General features: G+C 33.3%; 1 protein-coding gene across 1 annotated transcript in view; it reads right to left on the bottom strand.

The window, feature by feature from the left end:
* LOC116765291 (T-box protein H15) overlaps positions 1-22,610 on the bottom strand; it is a 42,621-nt gene that overhangs the window by 5,270 nt on the left and 14,741 nt on the right. The window contains exons 4-5 of the mRNA XM_032654731.2: positions 9,919-10,192; positions 381-616 (exon numbers count right to left, since the gene is read on the bottom strand). Coding sequence (XP_032510622.1) covers positions 381-616; positions 9,919-10,192 — 510 coding nt within the window. The remainder of the gene's footprint in view (positions 1-380; positions 617-9,918; positions 10,193-22,610) is intronic.

The following is a 22,610-nucleotide window of genomic DNA, read 5'->3' as shown; positions in this document are numbered from 1 at the left end:
CGACTGCACGTGCTCGAATCTCACCTTGTGGCTCGTAATAGGTGCTAATTTTGATAATAGCTTTAGATCATGCAAATTTTGGCACATGTTTATAATTGTTTTGTTTCGGATATACCTGCCGGCTATCCGCGGTCCGACGAGGTGTCTACATCAGCGGCCTCTTTTGTACATTAATAGTTTTTAGTATTCAGTTATTAACTTACTTAAGATAATACTGCATAATAGCATATTGGAGTTACTACTATTTGTCTAGTGTTACCATTGTGTGTAAATTAATAACAGGTAACTGAATTTTCTGAATAGAACCACAATATAAATATTTTTCTCGTTCTTTGGGACGACTTTTGAATTAAAGCGAGGGTAGTTAATAAAATATTTACCTATCAAAATCGGTGAGTCTAGACGAATCCCGGAATCCCTTGGCGAATGGGTTCGAATCGATCTTTAGCTTGGTGATCAGCTGATTCTGATAGGCGGTGACGGCTGTGAATACCGTCTCCGGGAAGATGAAAGTCCTGTGCTGCTCCCGGGATAGATCCGTGATAGGACCGCCTCCATCCCGCACCTTCACTAGGTGGATCCGGGGCTGGTATCTATGCATTGAGTTGAGTACGATCTGTAAAAATAAGTCGAGTTCTTACATGGTTTTCATTGAGGAGAGAAAACAAATAAGGGGACAATTAAAAAAAAAGTATGTACTTCAGAAATTTCATTATTTTCTGTATTAATTTAATAACCAATTTATAATTCAGATATTGTTATTAAGCCTCTCTCTAATTTTTGTAATTTAAAGACAATGAATAAACAAGTCTTAAACCTATAACATTTATTTATCGCAATACAATTAACAACACACAGAAATCTGTCATACTTAATTATTTACGACGCGCGTACATATTCACACAAGTTCTAAACTGCAACGTTTGATATTAACTAATTAAAAAAAAAAAAAAAAACTAATTTCCCAAAAACCGTATTCTCGTCGGGTTCATTAAAATTACTTTAACGTTACGGACGGACATAGCTCCGTAATTGATCATGATAGTGATGGTGTAATTACAGTTTGTTAATTAATTTGAACGCTTCAATTTTATGATATAATTGTACTTCAAGACCGCCGATTCATTGTGTATTCTTATCACCCTGGCTTGTACGTTTGAGTTTTTTTTTTTAATTGGACTAATAAGGTTTTACGTGTCGGTTGTTAATCCGTCGTACGTTAGCGACTGGTTTATTGTGCCAGCATTATTATTCCTTATACGCAAATGTAATTTTAACCTCCGTTCACAAGAATTTAACCTCCGTTCACAAGAATATCTAGCTTATATTCAATGTACTTATTTATAGTAACAGTAACTTAATAAAAAAATAATAATCACACTTAAAAAGAAAAGCTATATATAGTTCATAAATGTTCTCAACTAAATCATTAATTGTTTTGGAATAAAAAAAATATCCCTTAAATTCAATTGTTCTTAATTTCTTTGGTCAATATTAAAGCATTGTTATTTCAAAGCAAATGAATATTAAGTTATTTTTAAATGTATTCTATATTCCTAGCTACATGTTAAGATGGAAACGACATTAACAGATTGAGGGTAAATTTAATTACATGGCGGAGATGAGCTGGGCGGTCTGTCCGTCATTAGGAAAGCCTTAATATCATCACCTGCGTCCAGATGACTTACAGGCCTTACAGGTGTAGTATGAACATGAGATCTGATGAGTTGATGATGAATTCAATAAGTGGAATTTGCTCACAAATAATCACAGTACTGTTATTTTTATTGGTACACGATAATAAAATTTATATGTATTAACGTATGTTTAAAATAATAAAAGAAAAAGTTACAAAAACATATTATTATGTAATAATAATAACTTTATAATGCTATATGAAAAATAAATTATCTAATATACGTATAGTACAAAAATATCTAGATGAAATGAGATTCTTCATTTTGTTCTCCTATTATTTAAACATATGCAAGCTAAGAAATAAAAATTTTCTCCCTAATACTGGCGATCGAAATGCTGGAGAGAAAATTACCATGAACCATGATATAAGCTGTTACTTTACTGAAAGACACGCTCAGATAATCCAGATTTAATACCATTAATACCTACGCGGGCGACGACACATCGCAAAAGGTATGTCTAGCCTTTCTATTATGTTTCTACAGCAATATGACCTTTAACCAACACCAATACGGTCGCATTTCGTATGATAAGATAAGGTAGAGCGTAATCGCTGTGGGAGGCGTTGGGAGGGCCGCGAGGAGGTTCGTGGTAGTGGGGCACAGAACGCTCTCTGCTGTTCGACTGATAACACGTACAGCTGACCTCACCAATACAAATTGTTCAAATCAAATAGATTAAGTGTGACCGTTCTATATAATGGATATAATGTTCACGCCTTATTGCTATTGGATGGCAATTTTTATATTTTGCTTAAAGTAACTGTCCATATATATATATATATATATAATTTTTTTTATAAAACGAAGGAATACATTGGACTGAAAAAGTATAATGAGATAATATATTTAAGAACTTAAAATGTTTGTATAGATACTAATATTAATTATAAATACGTGCTACATATTCAATGATTAACATATCAAACAGTAAATTTGGTTTCTAATGAAAACATTGGAATATAAATCACTCAATGACACAACGAAGCCGGCTCGTCAATATGGCCGTCAATATTTTCGATTAGCGCGCAATGTCCGGGATTACTACGGATTGTCGCCTCCACGCTGCCGGAGACAAATTACACAATTTGTACCTCGTCGCTGCGTATAGATACTAAAATAAACCTAACGCGTATACCATATACGTTTAGATTAATTTAAAAAGTTCAAATTTGGAATACGCATACTGGCTGTTAGATTTGGGACGTAAAAAAATATATATTAAAAAATAATATTTCGCTTTTATTATTCAAATAATGAAATAAATTATTGATATTAAATAAACAAGTTAATCTTCTTATTGGAACATAAAAAAGTCGAGTACAGACGCAACCAACTCAGATATAGTATAGTCTGTGGATTTTTTTTTTATTATTTATTTATAAGCATTGAAGAAGCAATGATTTAAAATTATTACATCAGTAATATTCATATGATTATTATTTATATCTAATATCACTTTCAATAGTAATAATTCATGTCAATAAGGTTTCCAATAAAACCTTGGTACAGAATAGTGACAAATGTACTCTTCGTATACAAGGTCGTGTTTCATAACATCAATTAATAACCACAATTGATTTATTAAGTAACATATTATATATTAATGAATATTAATAATTCTCGTTATATATATATTTAACTGTCTGTTTGTAAAAATAATGAATTTATATATGTAAATATCGTCTGTCCATTCAATATGAGACGTCAACAGATCGGGATGCGGCGTGGGCGAGAACAGTCGCTTCCAACAACAAAAAACAATCAATATAAACAATATAAATCATCTCAACTTTTGAAAATCAATTTATAATTAAAATAATTATATTTCATATATAAACTTAAATTTATTTATAAATAATTCGAAGTTAAATTTAAACGATTGAGTTTATATATGAATATTTTATTTATTCGCTTATTGTATAATATATATTAATAACATATGTTACATGTCACCGTTGTGCTCGACTGTCCCATCGTCATTGAGGTTAAGTCAACATGAGCGGTAAGCGATGAAAAATGACGCTCTAAAGTAGCGGATCCAGCATCTTTATTAGGTCCGTGTGACATTAGCACGCCAAAAATGAAAAAAATATACACACGTTTAAAACGACATTTTCGCGTCACACAAACTCGATATGGAGTGCCTTTGTATAGTATTTTTTAAATCATTACACATATAGGGGATAAATAAAACTTTATTTCTTTATTATTTTTAAAGCTTTTGTGGTAAAAACCGAATTTCGTTTTCAGTTATTAAACGTTTATATTGTGATTTCAAGCATGTTAGTTGTGATGTAACTTATCTTTCAATAAAAATGTATCAAAATTAAATAGTTAGTATATTTAACACGCGCGCGTCTATTCACAAATCTAAATATTATTGAGGTATGATGTTAGGCGAAACATTTACTCGTCACAAATTAAGCTAAGAGAAACACAAAACCGAAAACAACATTTTACTTTCCAACCAATAAAAAGGTTGATATTGGCAGAATATTCTACGATTCCAGTGCGAATAAAGCCACAGCATTAATAATAAAAAAAAAAAACACTTAACAGCAAAAGTCACATTCATCATTGCATTTCTTTTCCTTCGGAACTTTATTTGTGGATGTTGAATAGATTATTGAACGAGTAATATCTGTTAACACTCGTATTGCATCCACTACCTTAATAAATATTCATGAATATTATGACACATTATGATATATCTGTCTGTATAAAAAATAATATCTATTAATACCGATACAAAAACTATTTATACGCAACACAAATGTAGCGTAAATTCTAAACGGTGTAAAACCGATTCGTTTCGTCAAATGACATTTAAAGTGGCGTCTTTTATATTATTAAGAATATTTGAGATCCGCTAACAGAATTAAATGTAGGTTTCAAATAGAAAGTTTTTTTGTATAATGCAAATTTCGGAAATCTATAAAAAATAAACACGCAGTATTTATCTCTTTAGAAATGTTACAAAAAATGGATTATATAAAAAAGATAAACAAAAATATAGTTAAAACTATCAAGATATAAGCCGTATAAAATATTTTCTAGTAATAAAGCACTCTGGAGAATCAAGTTGACCTTCCTAAATCAAAATGCATTTAGCAATCTTGTCGCCAATTACAGGATCATTAACACAAAAAGTTTAAGATATTAAAATCCGGTAGCTTTTATAAAGAAGATAGCGTCAAAGTGGACCGAAGGCTTTGACGTTATCTTAATACTTTTTAGTGAGATGCAATTGACAAGCGAATTTTATTCGCTAAAAGAAAAAATATATAAATCAAATCGATTGGAAAGGCGTTAATAATTGGTGTTGCTTTAAAACGGGACACAGTTAACGTTTGAAATACGTCCCAGTTTATGATGCGTAGGTAGCTATAAAATATATACAAATAAAATGCTCCGTCGTAAAGAGAGTGACACGGGCAGTGAGTAGAAAAGTGGTAAATCGTGATTCGACTAGCGCGCCGTCACCCGGGGTGCCGCGATAAACGTCACGTCGGAATGAAAAAAAAAACGGAATGAATGTATTAAATAATAATCGTCCCCGGGCATTCTTAGACGTAAAATCACAGCGGGTTCCGCAGCTATATCGCTTTAGTACTAAATAATATTCAACTGGAATTAACAATCAATTTCACTAGAGTATGATACAAAGGCAAACATCATAGTCGTAGCAAATACTATAGAAGAAATGTTAATGTTAACTTTGATGAGAGATCACAGGTTAAATAAATTCAAAACAGTAGATAAAATGAACCGTTCAATAAGTAAGAGTAATATAAGACGATGTTAAAAAAAACAAAGCCACAAATTGAGGTGAGAAATATTTGTCGCGGACTCCCCGCGGTCCGTGGCTCGCTCTACGTATCATTACACTCTTTGATTCATACCTGTTCCCTATCACTGCATCACGTCAGAACCACAACCGGCGCTCATAACTCTGCTAAATGAGCTCACATCTCCAGTCGATATTTGCATACAATACACTACCGCTTCTACGTTAGACCGCATTCCACTTCACTTCGAACAAATTCTTCGAGTAATCATTATTTTAGTATATTTAAATAAAACTATCATTATATCTAACGCTAGTGTTTTCTGTCCGTAATATCGGCAAGTAATCACTGCAAAGAATTTAGTCATTAATCATATGTTGATATTAAATGTTTGAGTGTTTTGCTATAAACGAAATAAGACCTTTTTTATTTACATATAAAATTCGTTGTTTAATATGCACCGGCAACAATGACAGCGAGTCGATCGTAAACAATCAGAACCTTCCAAGTCTTTGTCATATTAAAATTGTCCTTTTTATTATGACGCTCTTTTTTTTAATTTGATATTGTATCATGCTCAAAATCAAATGCCAAAGTTAAGATCCAACGAAAACGAAACGCTGCACAGTTCGAAATCCTTTCACCGACGTAACGTAATATTTTATACTTGTATGAACATTTATAATAATTTGTATCTCAAGAACGGAGCATTAAACTAATAACTCGAAGCGGTACGGTTCTCGCATGCATCTTCGGCTTCTAATGGCCATAGTAAAAACCGAGATCAATGAAACTTTAAAACCTTTAGCAACAAAGTATACACACGCTGTACTGTAAAATATTAACAGCTCTAGTCGAAACCAGACCTGCGCTGGCAACATAGAGTGACCACTTAGTATTCGCATAAAAAGAATGATTGCAAATTGGCATGTTTACTCGGAAATAAAGCCAGTCTGTGTTATTACACGCCATCTGCTTACAACGGTCTCCCGTAACCTAATGATAAAGTAGCGGAAAGCTTAAACATTATTTTATGTACTTATTAATAATGTGTTATTAATTTTAATAGATTCGCAGTCGTAAAACGCTGGATGGAGGTTCTATATTAACAAAAGGTAATCGTTTAGTTATTTCGTTTCATTAAAGTTGAAACCTCGAATGCTGTTATACTAATACCCAATACTCTACTTTAACTGAAGATCATTATGTCATTAATAAGAATATATTGTCATAGCCAAAAACGTTTGTGACTACATCTAATCAACGAATTAAAACAATCTAAATACAATAAAATGTATAAGCTCCTAAAACGCTCAAAGACTATTGATACCCCACGCAGTAAAGTGCACCGGTTGCTTCCGCCGGCAACCCTTCATACAATTGCCTTTATTATGACATAAAAATAATTCAGGCCATCTCTTCCCACAAACTAAATTAACCACCTTTAATCATATTTGAGTTACTTCATACAAATATATTTTAGGGTTCCCTTGGACGACGTAATTTTTTTTAACATAAAATTTTAATATTATACTTTATGTTTATTATACTATAACATATAAATGTCTGACACTAATAATAACCATCGGTTACAAATTACTGAAACTACGAGATATTATTTTATAGGTTATTCTATGTTTATTAAAAAATAAGGCATTGTACACATAATGTCCGAACTAATCTCAATTTTACCGTTAAATAAAGTCCATTCAAAAATGACACAGAGTATACTTTCGACACAATAAAATATGAAATGTGGTTGTTTAAATTATGCTAATAATTGTATCTCGCTATTGATTTATAAAAACCGTTTTAAAATTCGTGTTAGTTTATTCACTCTGCACCTGTCCGAGCAATTAATATGATTTATGGCACAACTTTTATTAGTGAAATCGATAATCTTCAATTATGATTTAAATCGATTTCATTTATATATCGGAGGTGATGAGTTATTATTTTTTTTTTAATTTAAATATGTCAACTTTCAACCATACTTGTTAAGCGTGAGATTTCTATTACTTCGATAAAATATACAGAGATATTATGATACATCGATACCCGAATATGCTGTCTAGAATATTACCATACACAAAACATGCGATTATCATTAATTATGTTAACTATCGGCAATGATAACGATGTAACCAAGGCTGCTGTAACGAGAAACTAGTGAGGGAAACGCGACGGGTGTCCAAATTTTTCATATTATTTATTAATTTAAATATTTATACAGCGTCAATGAGACTCCATTAAACGATGTGGAAATAACGGTGTGATAAAAAAAGAACATAGCGTTATATCATTAAGCATTCGGGATTTTAATGTATTTCGATTAGTTCGTCAAACACTATGAAATATATGGTATTTAATGGATATTGGATATTTTATAAGCAACCAATCCACCTGTTGTATCCGCGATTAAGCTCTTGGATAATAGCCAACTTGCACGGCTACAATGATCTAAAATTGAACGTTCAATCAATTAGGTATACATCGATAGGCTATGATGTAACCCATCTATAATTTTAATATACCGCTTTGATACTTTCTTTCAGTATACTTTTGCCGAAAATCAAAAACGTAAATGCTATTTTTTTCTATAAAAGACTATGGGATTGTTATTTCGTTTACTCGTTACTGATACAATGATCACGTTAATCACGTCGTGTGTAATGCGGACTGTTCCAAAACACTTTTATAATAATAGCATCTATTACGGTGTATATGTTTTTAACAATTCTCATTATTTTAATAAACGGCCAAAAGCTGGTCATAAATCATCGGTACGTCATTAACATAGCGTACGGAACCAGCAATTTCCATATTTTCATTAATTATTGTAGGAAAACAAATGTTCCTCTACGTATATTTACATTTGTATGACATGTGGATTAAAAAATAATTATAATTGAATGCTGTTATTAAAATGTTTGTATAATGAAAATAATCAAAGTATGATTACAGTTAGGGACAAAACGTTAACATCAATTTCGTATTTAAAGAATAATTAGAGGTGCTAAGAAAATTGTGAACGGCCTAAATATAGAGCGTTTAAATGTATATTAACACATACGCGGAGCGGCGGTCTTTGTGAGCACCGCTATTAAACTTTCTGATAACCTATGTTCAGCTCCAATCGCAGCCGTCATCGCTGCCTTCGTGCGACCATTCTCATAACTCGAACGATCTGACCACGATTCGGAATCACGAAATGGGCTCCTACTTGAAACTTTAACGGAGGCTTTATTAGAATTAATATTTGATAGAACAAACGCCTTAATTATATCCATTATTTTATAAAACTGTTGACATCGTCATCGTCCTATAACAAAAGTAAAAAGGAACGAAAATAAAACTTAAATTATGACAGTATATCGAATGTCAAGTTGCGTGGCAGCGGTGTTAACAAGAATCCGGTGAATTCCAACGTATCAGATGACAATGCCGAGTGTTAAGTATTCATATTATTGGAAGATTGATTAAATTGTCGATTTCATGAAGTTTTGTTTAAAAGCCAAATACGATCCGGAGCGCGGATATTTTGTTACTTCTTTATGATGCAGATTAATTTGTTTTTTGGCCTCTGATTTATCTGTTAAGAATTTGCTTTCTAAAATAAGCTACATTTGTTTTAAAATATTCACGGTAGGTATACAATTCTGCTGATAGTAGACCGCGATGCCACTGATAAGGTGTTATGGGAAAGCCAATTAGAGCTAGAGCGTTTTTGGTCCGAGGCAGTCCATCCATCACACGGCCACGCCCAGGCTGTTCCGTTCCACTGCCCTCTGGTCCCTCATTCTATGCACTGAGCACACTCCGGTATAATTAAATTAAATAAAACACCGCAACGCCACCTTAATTTGTTTAGACTCTGATGAGATGGTCCTATTGTTGCTATGTACGTTGCAACCATAGACGAGATGGATTAAATTGTAAACGTTAAGAAAGTTTAATTCAATTTACAATCTTTGTATTTAAAGGTTTACATCAAAATTTTTTGGTCTACGGGGGGAATTAATTGTAAAAGCAAAACAGCTCTCAGTAATCTGGTGCAGCAGCGACGTTCTGCACAGGCATCTGCGGCGAACCGGCTGTCGCACGACATGTGCGACTAATTTGTTGCCGACAACGCACTCATTACACTGTCCCCAACGCCCGAGGTGTCGCGACACCGGCAATTTCACTCGTAATTCTATAAAATTGCCACACGCATAAGGAAGTTGTCTCATCTCAGCTAGCGTGTGTTTAAAAAAAAAATAAAACCGCAATTTGTTGTTATTGTGACACTTTTTACGTCCCTTTAGTTGATATTTTATTAGCAGTTCGTTTTAGGAATATATAGAAATTATTAACTTTTTGAATAATGTCAAGGAATAATTTAATGGTGGTGAAATAAAAAGAAGTACCCATAAATACATATGTCTAACCTGTCCATTTTTGTCCATCTCGTTGTTTGTGAGTTTGACTTTCTCAAAGGAGACGACCTGCTTGCGAAGTTGATCCCCGGAGAAGGGTGAGTCGGGGTGAGGGTAGAGCCTCGCTGGCGCGGGAGGGTCTGCCTTGCCGGCCACCAGCCAGGAAGAGCGGTGGTAAGCGTATCGGTAACGCTTGCCGTCCACCGGCACCACGTCCAGCAATACGGCGTAACGAGCCTCGGCTCGGCATCCCGCGAAAGACACTCGCACCGTCGGGAACATTCGTCTATAAAAGCGAAATTAGTAAATAAATTATCAGCAATAGTGCACCAAAACTTCTGCGTTACTTGAGAGTTTGGGAAGTTTCTATGAATACATCATTGCATACGATCTAGAAAGATTATAAAGGTTAAAATCTTATATCATAAATCTCATAAAATACACGGATTCTCTTTATAAATTTCAACTTCAATGGATTAAACTTTAAGTTCGGATAACCCTCGCATAATAACTCGGAACATTTCGTAGTATATAGAATAAAATGTGAACACTACTAATTGCTATAAACTCCAACGTCTGTTACATCATTTTTAGAACTCTTCATTAACGACCTCATAAGAAGGAAAAAAAAAACAAATAGACATTAAGATACAAAGAACCTTATAATTCCTAAAGTGTTTTACAACACCAAAACACATGCTCGCGATAAAAAAAAATATGATGAATGTATAATTAACAAAAACTAACAAAGATCTGGCCACGGACGGTGACTTGTATAATAACAGGGTGAAACTCGAACTAGGAAATCAAACAAATATGATGTATTCGATTTTAATGCACCCCTAAATGGGCCGAAGCGCTTCCTGCCAGCCAGAGGCGATAACATCTCACCGCTACCTATTTATAAGGCAACCTTTCTTAATACATTTTTTTTTGACTCTAAACGTTACTTTTATAATTTTGAAGGCTAAACAAGTAGTCATAGATAAGATAATATCTGACAATTTGTTCATCGGCCCTAACTATCGGATACCGGTCACAGTCCATAAGATTCGCTCGACGGTAGTGCATCAATACGGAGGTTTACGATGTAATTCCTACACTGTAATATAAAATGCGGGAGTGAAAGAAAGAATTATTAGCAGTCATAAAACACGGCTGCGGTGTCAACCTTCCAATAAGTGTAATAATAAATGCGAGACCTATAAAACTCTCAGAGTCAGAACACTATCGCGGCTATAAAGCTGGGTTTTGGTCGGCATGGACTGCTCATAAATAAATCGTATTAATGTGTGTTTTGAACGGTCGGCTGGTATCGGTGGCGTTGGATCTCTCAACGCGACGGACAATAAGTCGCTGTCAGTCGTTTATGATAGTGTCGTTAAGACGGTGTGGCGATGTCGCGGACACGGCTCGGTGTCGCGGCCACCCAGAGTGGACGGTAATGAGCAGTATCCATCACGGGCTACCATCGATCTTGGTCCAAACTCCACTTGTTACGCTTAAAAAGTCAGTTGCAACATTATTATCGATTGCATCTTACTTTAAACCCATCAATATAGTACGTACACACTGACATGCGTCATAATCTGTCTACTTGTAATATTACAAAAAAATATATATAAATATAAACAATCGACTTTTTTCAAAAACAATGTAAAACAAATAGATATTAGACATTATTATCTAAAACTTTCAACAGGTCTATCAATCACGCTCGTCATCTGTCATATAAAACAAACATTTTTAATAACCGCCGATAACCCTTGAATGTCCTGCAAAAGTATTAATATTTTATGGCATTTATTCAGTCTAACGTTTAAAGGAGGCCTGCGAATAAAGGTACCATTGATATTAATGCGACATTTCACGAATGAAGTTTGTAGGACAGGGTAATACATTACCATAAATTATTAACAGAACAAGAGCACTGTACACCGATAACATAAATATATTCATTAATATTATTATAACAACATGGATACCGTTTTATTTATGGCTTTAGATTTTTTAATTTATATATATATCTATACATTTATTCATCATCTAATACGTATTGCAATAATAGGTAGTTATTCTAAATAGCGACGCTTCAACAAACAGATATCCACATAGCTATAGAGTTAATTATCTTATGGGGTTAACTTATCTTTATTTTCAAGTTTACATAACTTAGTCCAACAATATAATGAATATCTAATACACGTTTAAACCTACCAACGCTTGAAATAAAATCGAAAGTAAAATGTTTGCAACGATAACAATTAGTATGAGTGTCGAACAGAAAACAAAACGGGCCGCATAAAGACGATATCGTTGAAAATAATGTTATTATTATACAAATAAAATATTTATTAGTTATTGCAATATTGAACTCTGATCGCACGAAAACAGGGCTGTTCGACGTTTTTATCATGATATTAGCTTATTTACATTCAATTTTAAATGCTGTGCGAAGTAAAAGCAACTTAATAGTCATGTGAGGGAAGTTTGTAACCGCAAACGAAATTATGTGACAAGCAAAAGTATACAAAGACGAAATTAAGGCTCACCACATCCGATGAGAGGCGCGAAATTGACGATCAACGAACGCTAAGATGCAATAATACACTTAATCCCCTCACAAGGTTTTTCTTAAATAAATTAAATAAGAAAGATTTAACATAAAATAATATTATATATTGAAAAACATGCAATAAGCAATAAACAAAAGATAATAATTTGTGAACGCAAACACTGTTAAAATTTCGCTTTTTATTACGCGATTATAGATTATTTGAATCGAATAATGAACTAATGCTGTTTTGTTTTAAATATTTTTTTTAATTTTTACGTACTTACCTAGTGCTTAAAAATTTTTTATAATAAAATTGAACACCTGATCTAAAATTATTTTTATTCGATCACCTGTTTGTTACCTGTTTCGAGGAACAGTAAAATTATAAAGAATAATGCATTAAAAACTCCTTCGACGAAACAATAAGTTATTAATATAGTTACGTATATTTTCCGGTTTGTAAATTCAGGATTAATGTTCGTCAAATGCTAGCCCGACCTTTACCTGATCGTTGTGAATGAACATGTGCATCGATATAGAGAGTAATTCTATTGACTTGTTTTGGAGTAATTTCATAGCATATATTATGCAATATATTATTTATTTATAACTGCAACGTTTGTACAAATGTAGTAAAATTTTATAAGGCTACATAGTTTCTTTTTTAGTTATCAGTTAAAAGTTTTTTGCTGTCTCGAAATTGCTGAGCACATTGTATGTTGGGCATTCTTTTATGAGGATATAATAACAACTAAACACTCAATATTGAAAACTATAACTTTACTACCGCGCTTAAAGTTCGAAAGGCCTTTCAATAGAATTATTAGAGCTCGGTTAGTAAATATTTACAGTACAAAATCCTCTCAATATAGATTTACGTTCCAAGCGTTTCAATCATTATGATACGCCTATTAGTCGCACTTATTAGGCAACAACTTCGGCTATAAAGGTTCAGGTTTCCACGAAATATCATCGACCTGATGTATGCAACATGATACAACTCTGAGTTTACGAGATCTCAGTTTACGTGGCATTATAATAAATGCATAAAATATTTTCTCATGTATATTATTGAAGGAACGAAAATCTTGATTGAACATGACAAGCGTGTTATCAGCGTTGCCTATTAAAATTAAAAACCGTTTTTCTTAATAATGCATAATATTGGAGAGTAGAGAAATAATAGGACGTACGTGTTTAAAAAATTTTCATGAAAAAAACTTCTAGTCTTATATATAATGTCAAGAAGTTGTGATGTATAGTAGGTTATTACATTCCTTTTATAAAATTGCAAGTCTTGTTTGGTATGTGAATAAAAAAATATTAATTTCATATTATTTACTTCAGCAAATATATCTTTAAGCGTAAACTGAGTTTGCCACGTCAAACTACGTATGGAACGTTAAAGTTTTTCATTCACAAATCTTCACTTATAATTGAAACCTATCTAACATAGGTAGTTGTTAGAAACTAACAAACTTAGTAAGGCGTCCGATGCCGCAGAGTACAAACGATTATAAACTCTCTCAAAAAAATTTGCAATCCACCTAATGGAATAAGAATATTAGTTGACTGAGTACATATCGAATAGACACTAACCGACTAAGGATTTTCGTTGTAGTGTAACGCGTGCACGTCAGGCTAATGCATATCACGCGTCAAGTTACGCGCCGGCGAACGTCCGCCACGCGATGTAATCGCCTCACAACTAATATTGAGTTACCAATCGCCACCGGCTTAAAATAATCACACACCAATTGACACGTTAGTTCCGTTGTGATATCAATTGATAAGTATGTTATAATGAGGCAATATAGTCCTCAAATATAACATCGATGAGACTAATCATGCGACCGGCTTCCTGATTTAAGATTTGTTAGAACAATTGCCTAAAGCGTCTGCGATATTTGAATGGAAATCAGTCCTAAACCGAAATTCATAACTAAAAGGATATAATTACCAAAATAATGAAATAATAACAAATTAAGGGAGCATATTTTTCAACACCGATGTCTGATTGGATTGCATCAAATCAAACCAAGGTATGAGTTATACTTTAATCTTTACAGTAGCCATTAAAATATTTTTCAAACAAAACAAAAAACAAGCAGACATAAGAATGCAGTGGAAGTCTCAATAAAACCATTATTAATATACATTTACTACGTTGTTTGAAAAAAAAAAAAAAAGTTGACGTAATGTTTATTAAAATGTGTAATGAACTTAAGAAATGGCAAGTTGTTCGCGGGGTGAAGCCAGTCTATAACTGACAAGAGAATTCTATGTTTTCATTTCAATATTGTTCTTATGAAAGTGATTATTCAATACAAAATATTACGCTACAATACACCTCAGCCGGATGCCTTCAACACTTATAACCAGGTACTCTTCATTACAAACATACCTATCAAATTAATGTTAATGCGATTTAATCTGTTTTTTTTTTTCAGTGGAGACCTTGCTTGGGGTTTTTGTTTTTGTTGTAATTATCATTTTAAGTAGATCCGTTTCCACGACCTAGGTCACGGAAACTTGATTATAAACGATGATGTGAAGTGATGTACGTTGTTCGTGATAAAAAAAAGGTGTACACGAAACTAAACAAAATTGATTCAAAAAAGCATGGTCAATAGAGCTTATAATAGCTTGAATGGTTTAAATAATGTCTTCTACCGAATTACTACCGAAATTTAACATCAACGACCTCACAAATCTTATAAGACTCTAATCAAAAAATATCTAATTTCTAAGAGGTTTTGGTCGCTTGGTCGCTTGGTCTTTTAAACCGTGATCAGAATGAACAACTTAACAATGCAACAAGGTATATATGTATATATATGTATATAATTATCATAATATCAAAACAACGACAAATAGAAGAGCTTATAGTCTTGATTAAAAATTATTGCCTTCGTTACATAATTGGTACACTAATGACAATTAATGTCATAAATGTATGAATTTTATGGTGAAATTGTAGAAATATCACAATAAGATCTATAATAAAACAGTTAAAATTAACAAGGTGCCGTTTTTATCGGCGGAATCTGTCGGGTTTATGAGGCTTCCGGTCGTAAACCTTAGGCATTGTTAATATGCAACTATCGACTTAAAATATGACGGTTACTTAAAAATTTGATAGCTCTAAAACAAAGCCGGTGTGGGATAACGATCGAAATTAGCTGAGTGATTATGGATATGTCATTATAATCATTATACACAGAGATAAAGAGACATATTTAAACATAAAACATCGGATATATGTACTATTACTAAGAATAAGTTTATTAACTTAATAAAAAAAAGAAAAAATCTAGATTGCAATCAACTTTAGCCTAAATGCGCACCCAACAAGCGAATAAAACAGTTTCACTGCAGTGAATAAGAACTTTCAACACGCAAGATAAACAATCGAACCACAGTAATTAAGAGTTAGATACAATTTATAGTTTAACAGCAAAGGAACGACCTAAATGAAGCACTGGATTTGATAGATTCCTAAACGTGTGCAATTGAAAAGAAGATTTTAAAACGCGACGTCATCTTGAGTCCAAAAAAATCTCAATCATACATTTCACACTAAGCATTTATCACAAAACATCGTACATCTTGAAGACTTCGAAATAAAAACTCAACAAAAATAATGAAGTAATATCAATTCCAATAAACCAGATTAATTCCATCATCAAAAAGTTAATTATGAACATCTTAATATGAATTTTATTAACATGTTACGCGCCGACAATACGAAGCCATTGATTTAACAGCTCGTGTCGAAAGAGCAACTGCCGGAAGTTATATCAGAGAATAAAACGTCCGATACTAAAATAAATAATTTATAAAGTTACATATTCATCTTCATATATTTTGTTTTTTTTTTTAATAAAATAACGTTTGAAACATTCCAAACAGATTCGGCGTTGGGACACAGGTTTCTCATATGCCTACTATATCATGATAATACTCGTCGAAACGTAAATTTTGTATGAGATATTCTTAAAATGCTAATACTTTGGTGTAAGTGATAGTTTCTTCATTCTTCAATAATATAAAGGCGAAAATTTCAATAAATCTAACACTATTTTTTTATACGAAATACAGAAACTAGTTTCTAAAAATAATATCACCTTTAAAGTCTATTACATTTCAATTAAAACACATTAAGTAAATATTCTTTATAACGTGTGTACATTATAAATCTGTGGAACCTTGACACTCGATGGTTCATAGCAGCTTTAAGTGCCGTTACCTCGACTACAGATTACAAAGTAATTAACTGTTTTACGCGCTCCTAATGGCTTTATTCCGCTAATGATCGGATCATCTCGTCTACCTCTCCGCTTCCAGAGTGATATTTGATGACCCAATGAACGAATTTCGACTCTATGATTTAAAAATGTATTTCTATAATATATTTATTGATATATAAGCTCGAACATTTGTTCATTTTCTTTAAAAATATATATTAACATATAGTATTATAACCTTAATATTATAATGATCAATGCGTTAGTGATGTTCTGCATGAAGTTAATTTTAATCGAGTCTTTATATTATTTATTCATTTCAACATGTTCTTTATTCAAAAGGAATAATTCTTCCCTTACGCTGTCAATGGTAAGTTATCTACGATTGTGCGCAACGCATGACTTATAAATTATTTTTATAATTTCATGCCCTGGTAAATATTAACATTAACATTAATCATGATAACTGTTAAATAAGCTTGTTTGTTTGTCTATTTCTTACATCTCCACAAAAAAAAAAACAGCTCTATAGACATTTACAATTTTATCGATAGATTTTTTTATATCATTTGAAAAACTACAAGAATTTTATAAACAAGGAGTTACGAGAAAAAAAACTTTTATCCAAAGAACAAAAAAGGTTATATAGAAAATGGCAGTCACGTAAATTTTTTTATGATTTATCAAATTAAAAAAAAAAATATTTGATAATAATATAACGATTACTTTCTTTAAAAATCATCACGACCGTCTTCTGGCTCAAAAAAATCACTTGTAGTTTTCTTATCATTATAAGAAATAATCTATACATTTACCAAATATCACTTGTCACTATCCACTTTCACGTTGTATATGGTACATATCATGTATGCATTAGCAAAATATTCCACGATTGAAGAGCGAATGGAGCCATAATAAAAACAAATACATATATATATTAAAAGATACTGAAGCAATTATTGCCTATTGCTGTTTTTAAGTCATCATATTTGTATATAAGAAAAAGTGTGTATATATGAATGAGATATGTCAATACGACAAACATATTCTACATATGGGTAAAAGGAATTTAAGATTTGCACTTTTTTGTCAACCAAAAAATATTAACTGCATTATCAACAGAGGAATAGATATGTTTGCTTCAGGCCTATCATTTTAAGTATTTATTTGTATCACTTTAAGCAATATCTAAATGTAATCTGCCTTAAAACTAAACTAATGATTAAGTAAATGAGCAAACAAGTCAAATGATTCCTTAATTAAAGTTTCATAAAGCGTTATATTCCTGTATGCGTGACGCAGGTGGCTTCTTATCGTGTCATCTTGTAAATATGATATATATTTTTAGTATAATCAATCCCACGGAATATAATATAGGTTCGTATAAACTCAATCCTACAAATCGATCAGAAAAGAATCTGGATCTGACTGTGAATGAAGACGCGGGTAAAAGTAGTGATATTAATTGTGATTCCATTTGAAAGTTTGGTTTGCAGTCGTTATTGCTTCTCCGTATTCTATCGATTGAAAAAAAAACTCGTCTTTATATTTCTTTTATGACAAAATTTCACTATATTTCTTTGCATATGAAACAAACATTAACATAATTAATGAATATGTTCAAAGTATCTCCTATATCGTTTGATACAAACATAAAAATTGTTATTAGATATTAAATAACAATTACCCTATAACAGCCGCTAATGACTTTTATTTCTTTTAATAACGTAGTTGAAAATGCTGTTCACTGACATGACGCATATTAAGATTTGCTTTACATAAAATGTTATGATCGAAGGTTCGTAATGGTATAGAATTATATGACGTCAAGCCAAATCACGAAACCAGACACGACGGAACGATGATTAAGAACACATGTATGTCATATCGCCCAGATTTTCTGTTGTTCTGAGTTTTCCTTTAAAAATTATTGACATTTTTGGGAACACAAAATAATGATGATAGTTAAACTATTAATCTATATATAGATGTAGACATGTCGCGACGCATACGGTTTTCAACGAGTGATGAATCGAAGGCGCGAAGCTTGAGAGGTGGTCATTAGTCTGTGGCACTTTAGCGATGATCGATCACCGGCGCCGGACATCAGACAAATTTAATTTTGTTTACTAATGTCCTTCGGATGGAGTGGCCATAACACGCTGGTGATCATATACATCAATTATATTAATCTCGATTTCTCCTGCATCACACGCAACGTTGGCCGCACGGAGCCCGCGGCCCACACAGCGATAGAACTGGAGCACTCAATAAAAACATACTTAACATATTAAATGAAGTAATGAGTCCGTTTAATTTCTTGATTTCTTTACGCCAAAGTTATCTTAACAAGCAATTATACAGTAGTCGGCTCGTTCCCGTATCGTGTATCGCATACCAGAATGAACGCTTAACAAACTTTCGGTATTTCCTTGAGCGCAATAACGCGGCTACATTGTACGCACATAAAATTTATAACGTAATTCGGTTTTAATGAGCTCAAATAACATTTACAGGTCGCTCGCGAACTGATGTAAACAGTTTTAATTGCACCGTTGGAATTAAACACCTAGCGGCTACCGTCCACGAATCGAAACTTTTGATAGGACATAAAAACTTGAATCGCGTACATACGAGAAAAATAAACTAAGGAGCGTCGCATATTACGGAGATTGTTGTAACAATAAGGATGAAAGCGGGTGCAACGTTCGCGAAAATATGGCTGGAGCTATTCAGAGCAGACGGCGGTAGACAGGTAGGGTGTATGTATGAAGAGGGTGGCAGAGGGTAGTGAATGCAATCGGTCGGGGCGCTAACGTGTGCGGGGTAGGGGCGGGACGGCAGACGTCGTCGAGGAGAGACGGAGCCTGCGATCGATGAAGCGCGGACACGCCTCGCGCACCGCGGCCGTCGCCCACAGCCCGCAGCCGCTCGTTCTCGATTCACCCTTTCCTAATCATATTCCAGACAATACCAAGTTACATAGCACAAGATCATTTTATCCGCTCCCATAGTCAATTCCGTTCACACGATATCTGACAGGAGCTGGCGACGTAAACATGTAAGCTGTCAAGAGCACGTCCGAATATGGCGGGCGTGTTGAACGGGTGTATTGTGATGAGTTGATGCTGAGGCGGCGGCGCCTTTGCCGTTACATCGACATTATCACGCCTCACACAAGGAAGCACTCGCTTAGAACCAGGGAAGAACTAAATCTGACATACGTCATATTTAAAATAATCCCCTTGACTAATTGACATGTGATTCGTTTTTTTAATAGGAATTACCAATTTATAACATTCCGGACACTCAACACACAAACATTATAGATATACATATATTTATTATATAGTTTATATCGGATATCTTTCATTTTTATCGGTAATAAAATAAAAAAATAGTATCCGTACACTCTTATCGTTACATCTTAAATCTTGTCAAAACGGTTAGCTAAGAACGGAATTAGGCGACAGCAACAAAAAGACCAACGCTCCGAGCCCGAGCCCGACTCGTAACCAGTGAAACAGACAACTGTCATTATGAACTATAAATGTAGGCTATTACGACTGATTTTTCTAAAAAAACACTCGACCGTCCGAAACATATTTTATTTGTAACCTCCTATTGGAATTTCAAATGGTTTTGTAGGATACTGATCTGTCACCGATAACGTGCAAGCAGCATTTTGGTGACAAGTAAATTGGTCACTTGTAATCAGACGTATTAAAGATATCTCAATTTATAGCCTCATATTTCCTTCATTGCGATCGTATCACACTCTTTCACTCTTTACACGAATTTAATTAATTTTAAGCAGTTAATTTTGCGTTAACGGTGCCATAAACGAAATATGAATACTCATTTTCCTGCCGCCTTTTATCTTGATCAACTCGTAATTTATAATCGCATAATAATAACCAAAGACATAAAGATGTTAAATGAGGCGTTAGTCCAAATTACGCATTGTAACAATGCTATTGCAGCCACGGAGCTATGGTTTTTTTTTAATTTTTAATCTATGTTAATTTTTGTACAATTAATATTATTATAACTAACCTGAATAGACAAATCCAGTGCGAAATGAAAACGGCTTATGTTATATCATACCGAAACATTATCTCTTCGACGCTGTTGCCGCAATGGCCTATAATTTTTACAGTCTGACTGTCACAATGGTGCAAGGCTGGCCAGATTTACGTAAAATTGTCGCGAATCACGCGATGCTGAGGTATACAATCTTATCAGAAATTACAGTTTTAATTAGAGGTGTACTAATTGTTGTTTATTGCACGACAATAGCAACAAATTAACTGTTGTCGAGTCTCAGTCGACACGACACAAAATATTCTTCATATCATTAGGAAATAACATATCAAACTATTTAATTTTATTTCAAACATTCTTTCGTCGCTTAGATATACATAATAACTTAAAAGGATTACATGCAAAAAATGTGATAATTAAATACGCATTATAAATGATACCATTTTCACTGTAAACATGTACGCCATAGTTAAATGTCATATAAAAATAATATTTATCATCGCCTCATTACACAGTTCAAGCAGCCGGTTAAGTTCGCTACCACTCGGCTATAGGATCACAGTAAGCGATAGTGTCAAGATATTTGTAAGTCCATTTGAAGAGACAGGTGGGCCAGTGGCTCCAACCAACGATCTAATTCCACCGAATGCTAATGAGCTGCGTAACCCAACTCTACACCTGTCCTAAATTAAATAATTTTTATTTACGCAGCCCCCCGGGTGTTATGAATGTATCTAAATGTCGGTCAGCATCCGTTACTCGACGAGTACCTATGTCGTGGATATTATTTCTCTCGCCTCGTATAAAGATGTGCCTCACAATACTTATTTGTTTCTAGTTAATTTAAAAAAAAAGGTTCACGACTTTAACAAACACATGTATTCTCAATACACGAGTCGACTGCGCAGTTTCTAATCATCGTAAACAATTAGAAACAAGAACTTAGTTTAAGAAGAATAGCGAATATGAACAAACTACAAACCATAAAAATTTCATACATTTCATAGTTAAAACGCGTCAAAATACCCATTCAGGTTCGCAGCGGTCATCAATCATGGCAGTAGAAGCGGACGCCCCGTGACGAATGCCAGCCCAAACATCGCGGTCGCCCGCACACAGGTGACGTAGATGTGGAAAGTTCCTTATATGTAACTATATCGCTGCTTATTCGCACTATAAATTACATTTTAATGTATCGTTTGATTATTTTTTTTATAGCATTGCTCTGGGTGGGCTTGAGGAAGTCGAAATTGCAATTTTTATTGCACAATTATCTATCATATTCTCATAAAGACCATTGGTATTACGAATTACGTTTATCAACTTTTATTACATTGAAATTACTGAAGAGTACTTTAATATCAAATTACTCTAACAATTTCTAGAATTCGTCGAAAAAATTCGTCGTGTTTTATTCATATCTGTAATATTGTAGTGTTAAATAGTCTCACGCAAATACGTTTTTATTTAAATATTCAAATTATATAACCACAATGACCACGTTTTGCAGAACTCTAATTTTGATAATATTTTGATAAATAGACTTTGTTGGTTCTTTTCAACGACCAAAGGACTATTGTCACTGAATAATTAATGGCCTACGCCTTTCAAGATAATTTTTTGCAAACCTCCTGCAGAGTTTCACTAAGAAAAGAAAATTTAGAGGCTGTAAATGTTACACTAATGTGCCAAACTTTGACCACACACGATTACTTGACGGCAAAAAAATGGAACCCAAGACCCGAAAATTGTTATCCATCAATTCCACTGCTGGGACAACAGTAAGTATTGATAGGAATTTATGAAAATACAGTTCTGTCTCTGAGAAATCTTTATTAAAATCACACTCGTAGCCA

The sequence above is a fragment of the Danaus plexippus genome, chromosome 2 (assembly GCF_018135715.1).
Source record: "Danaus plexippus chromosome 2, MEX_DaPlex, whole genome shotgun sequence".
Lineage (NCBI taxonomy): Eukaryota > Metazoa > Arthropoda > Insecta > Lepidoptera > Nymphalidae > Danaus > Danaus plexippus.
The sequence above is the reverse complement of the archived record's forward strand: the minus strand, read 5'-3'. Positions and strand labels throughout refer to the sequence as shown.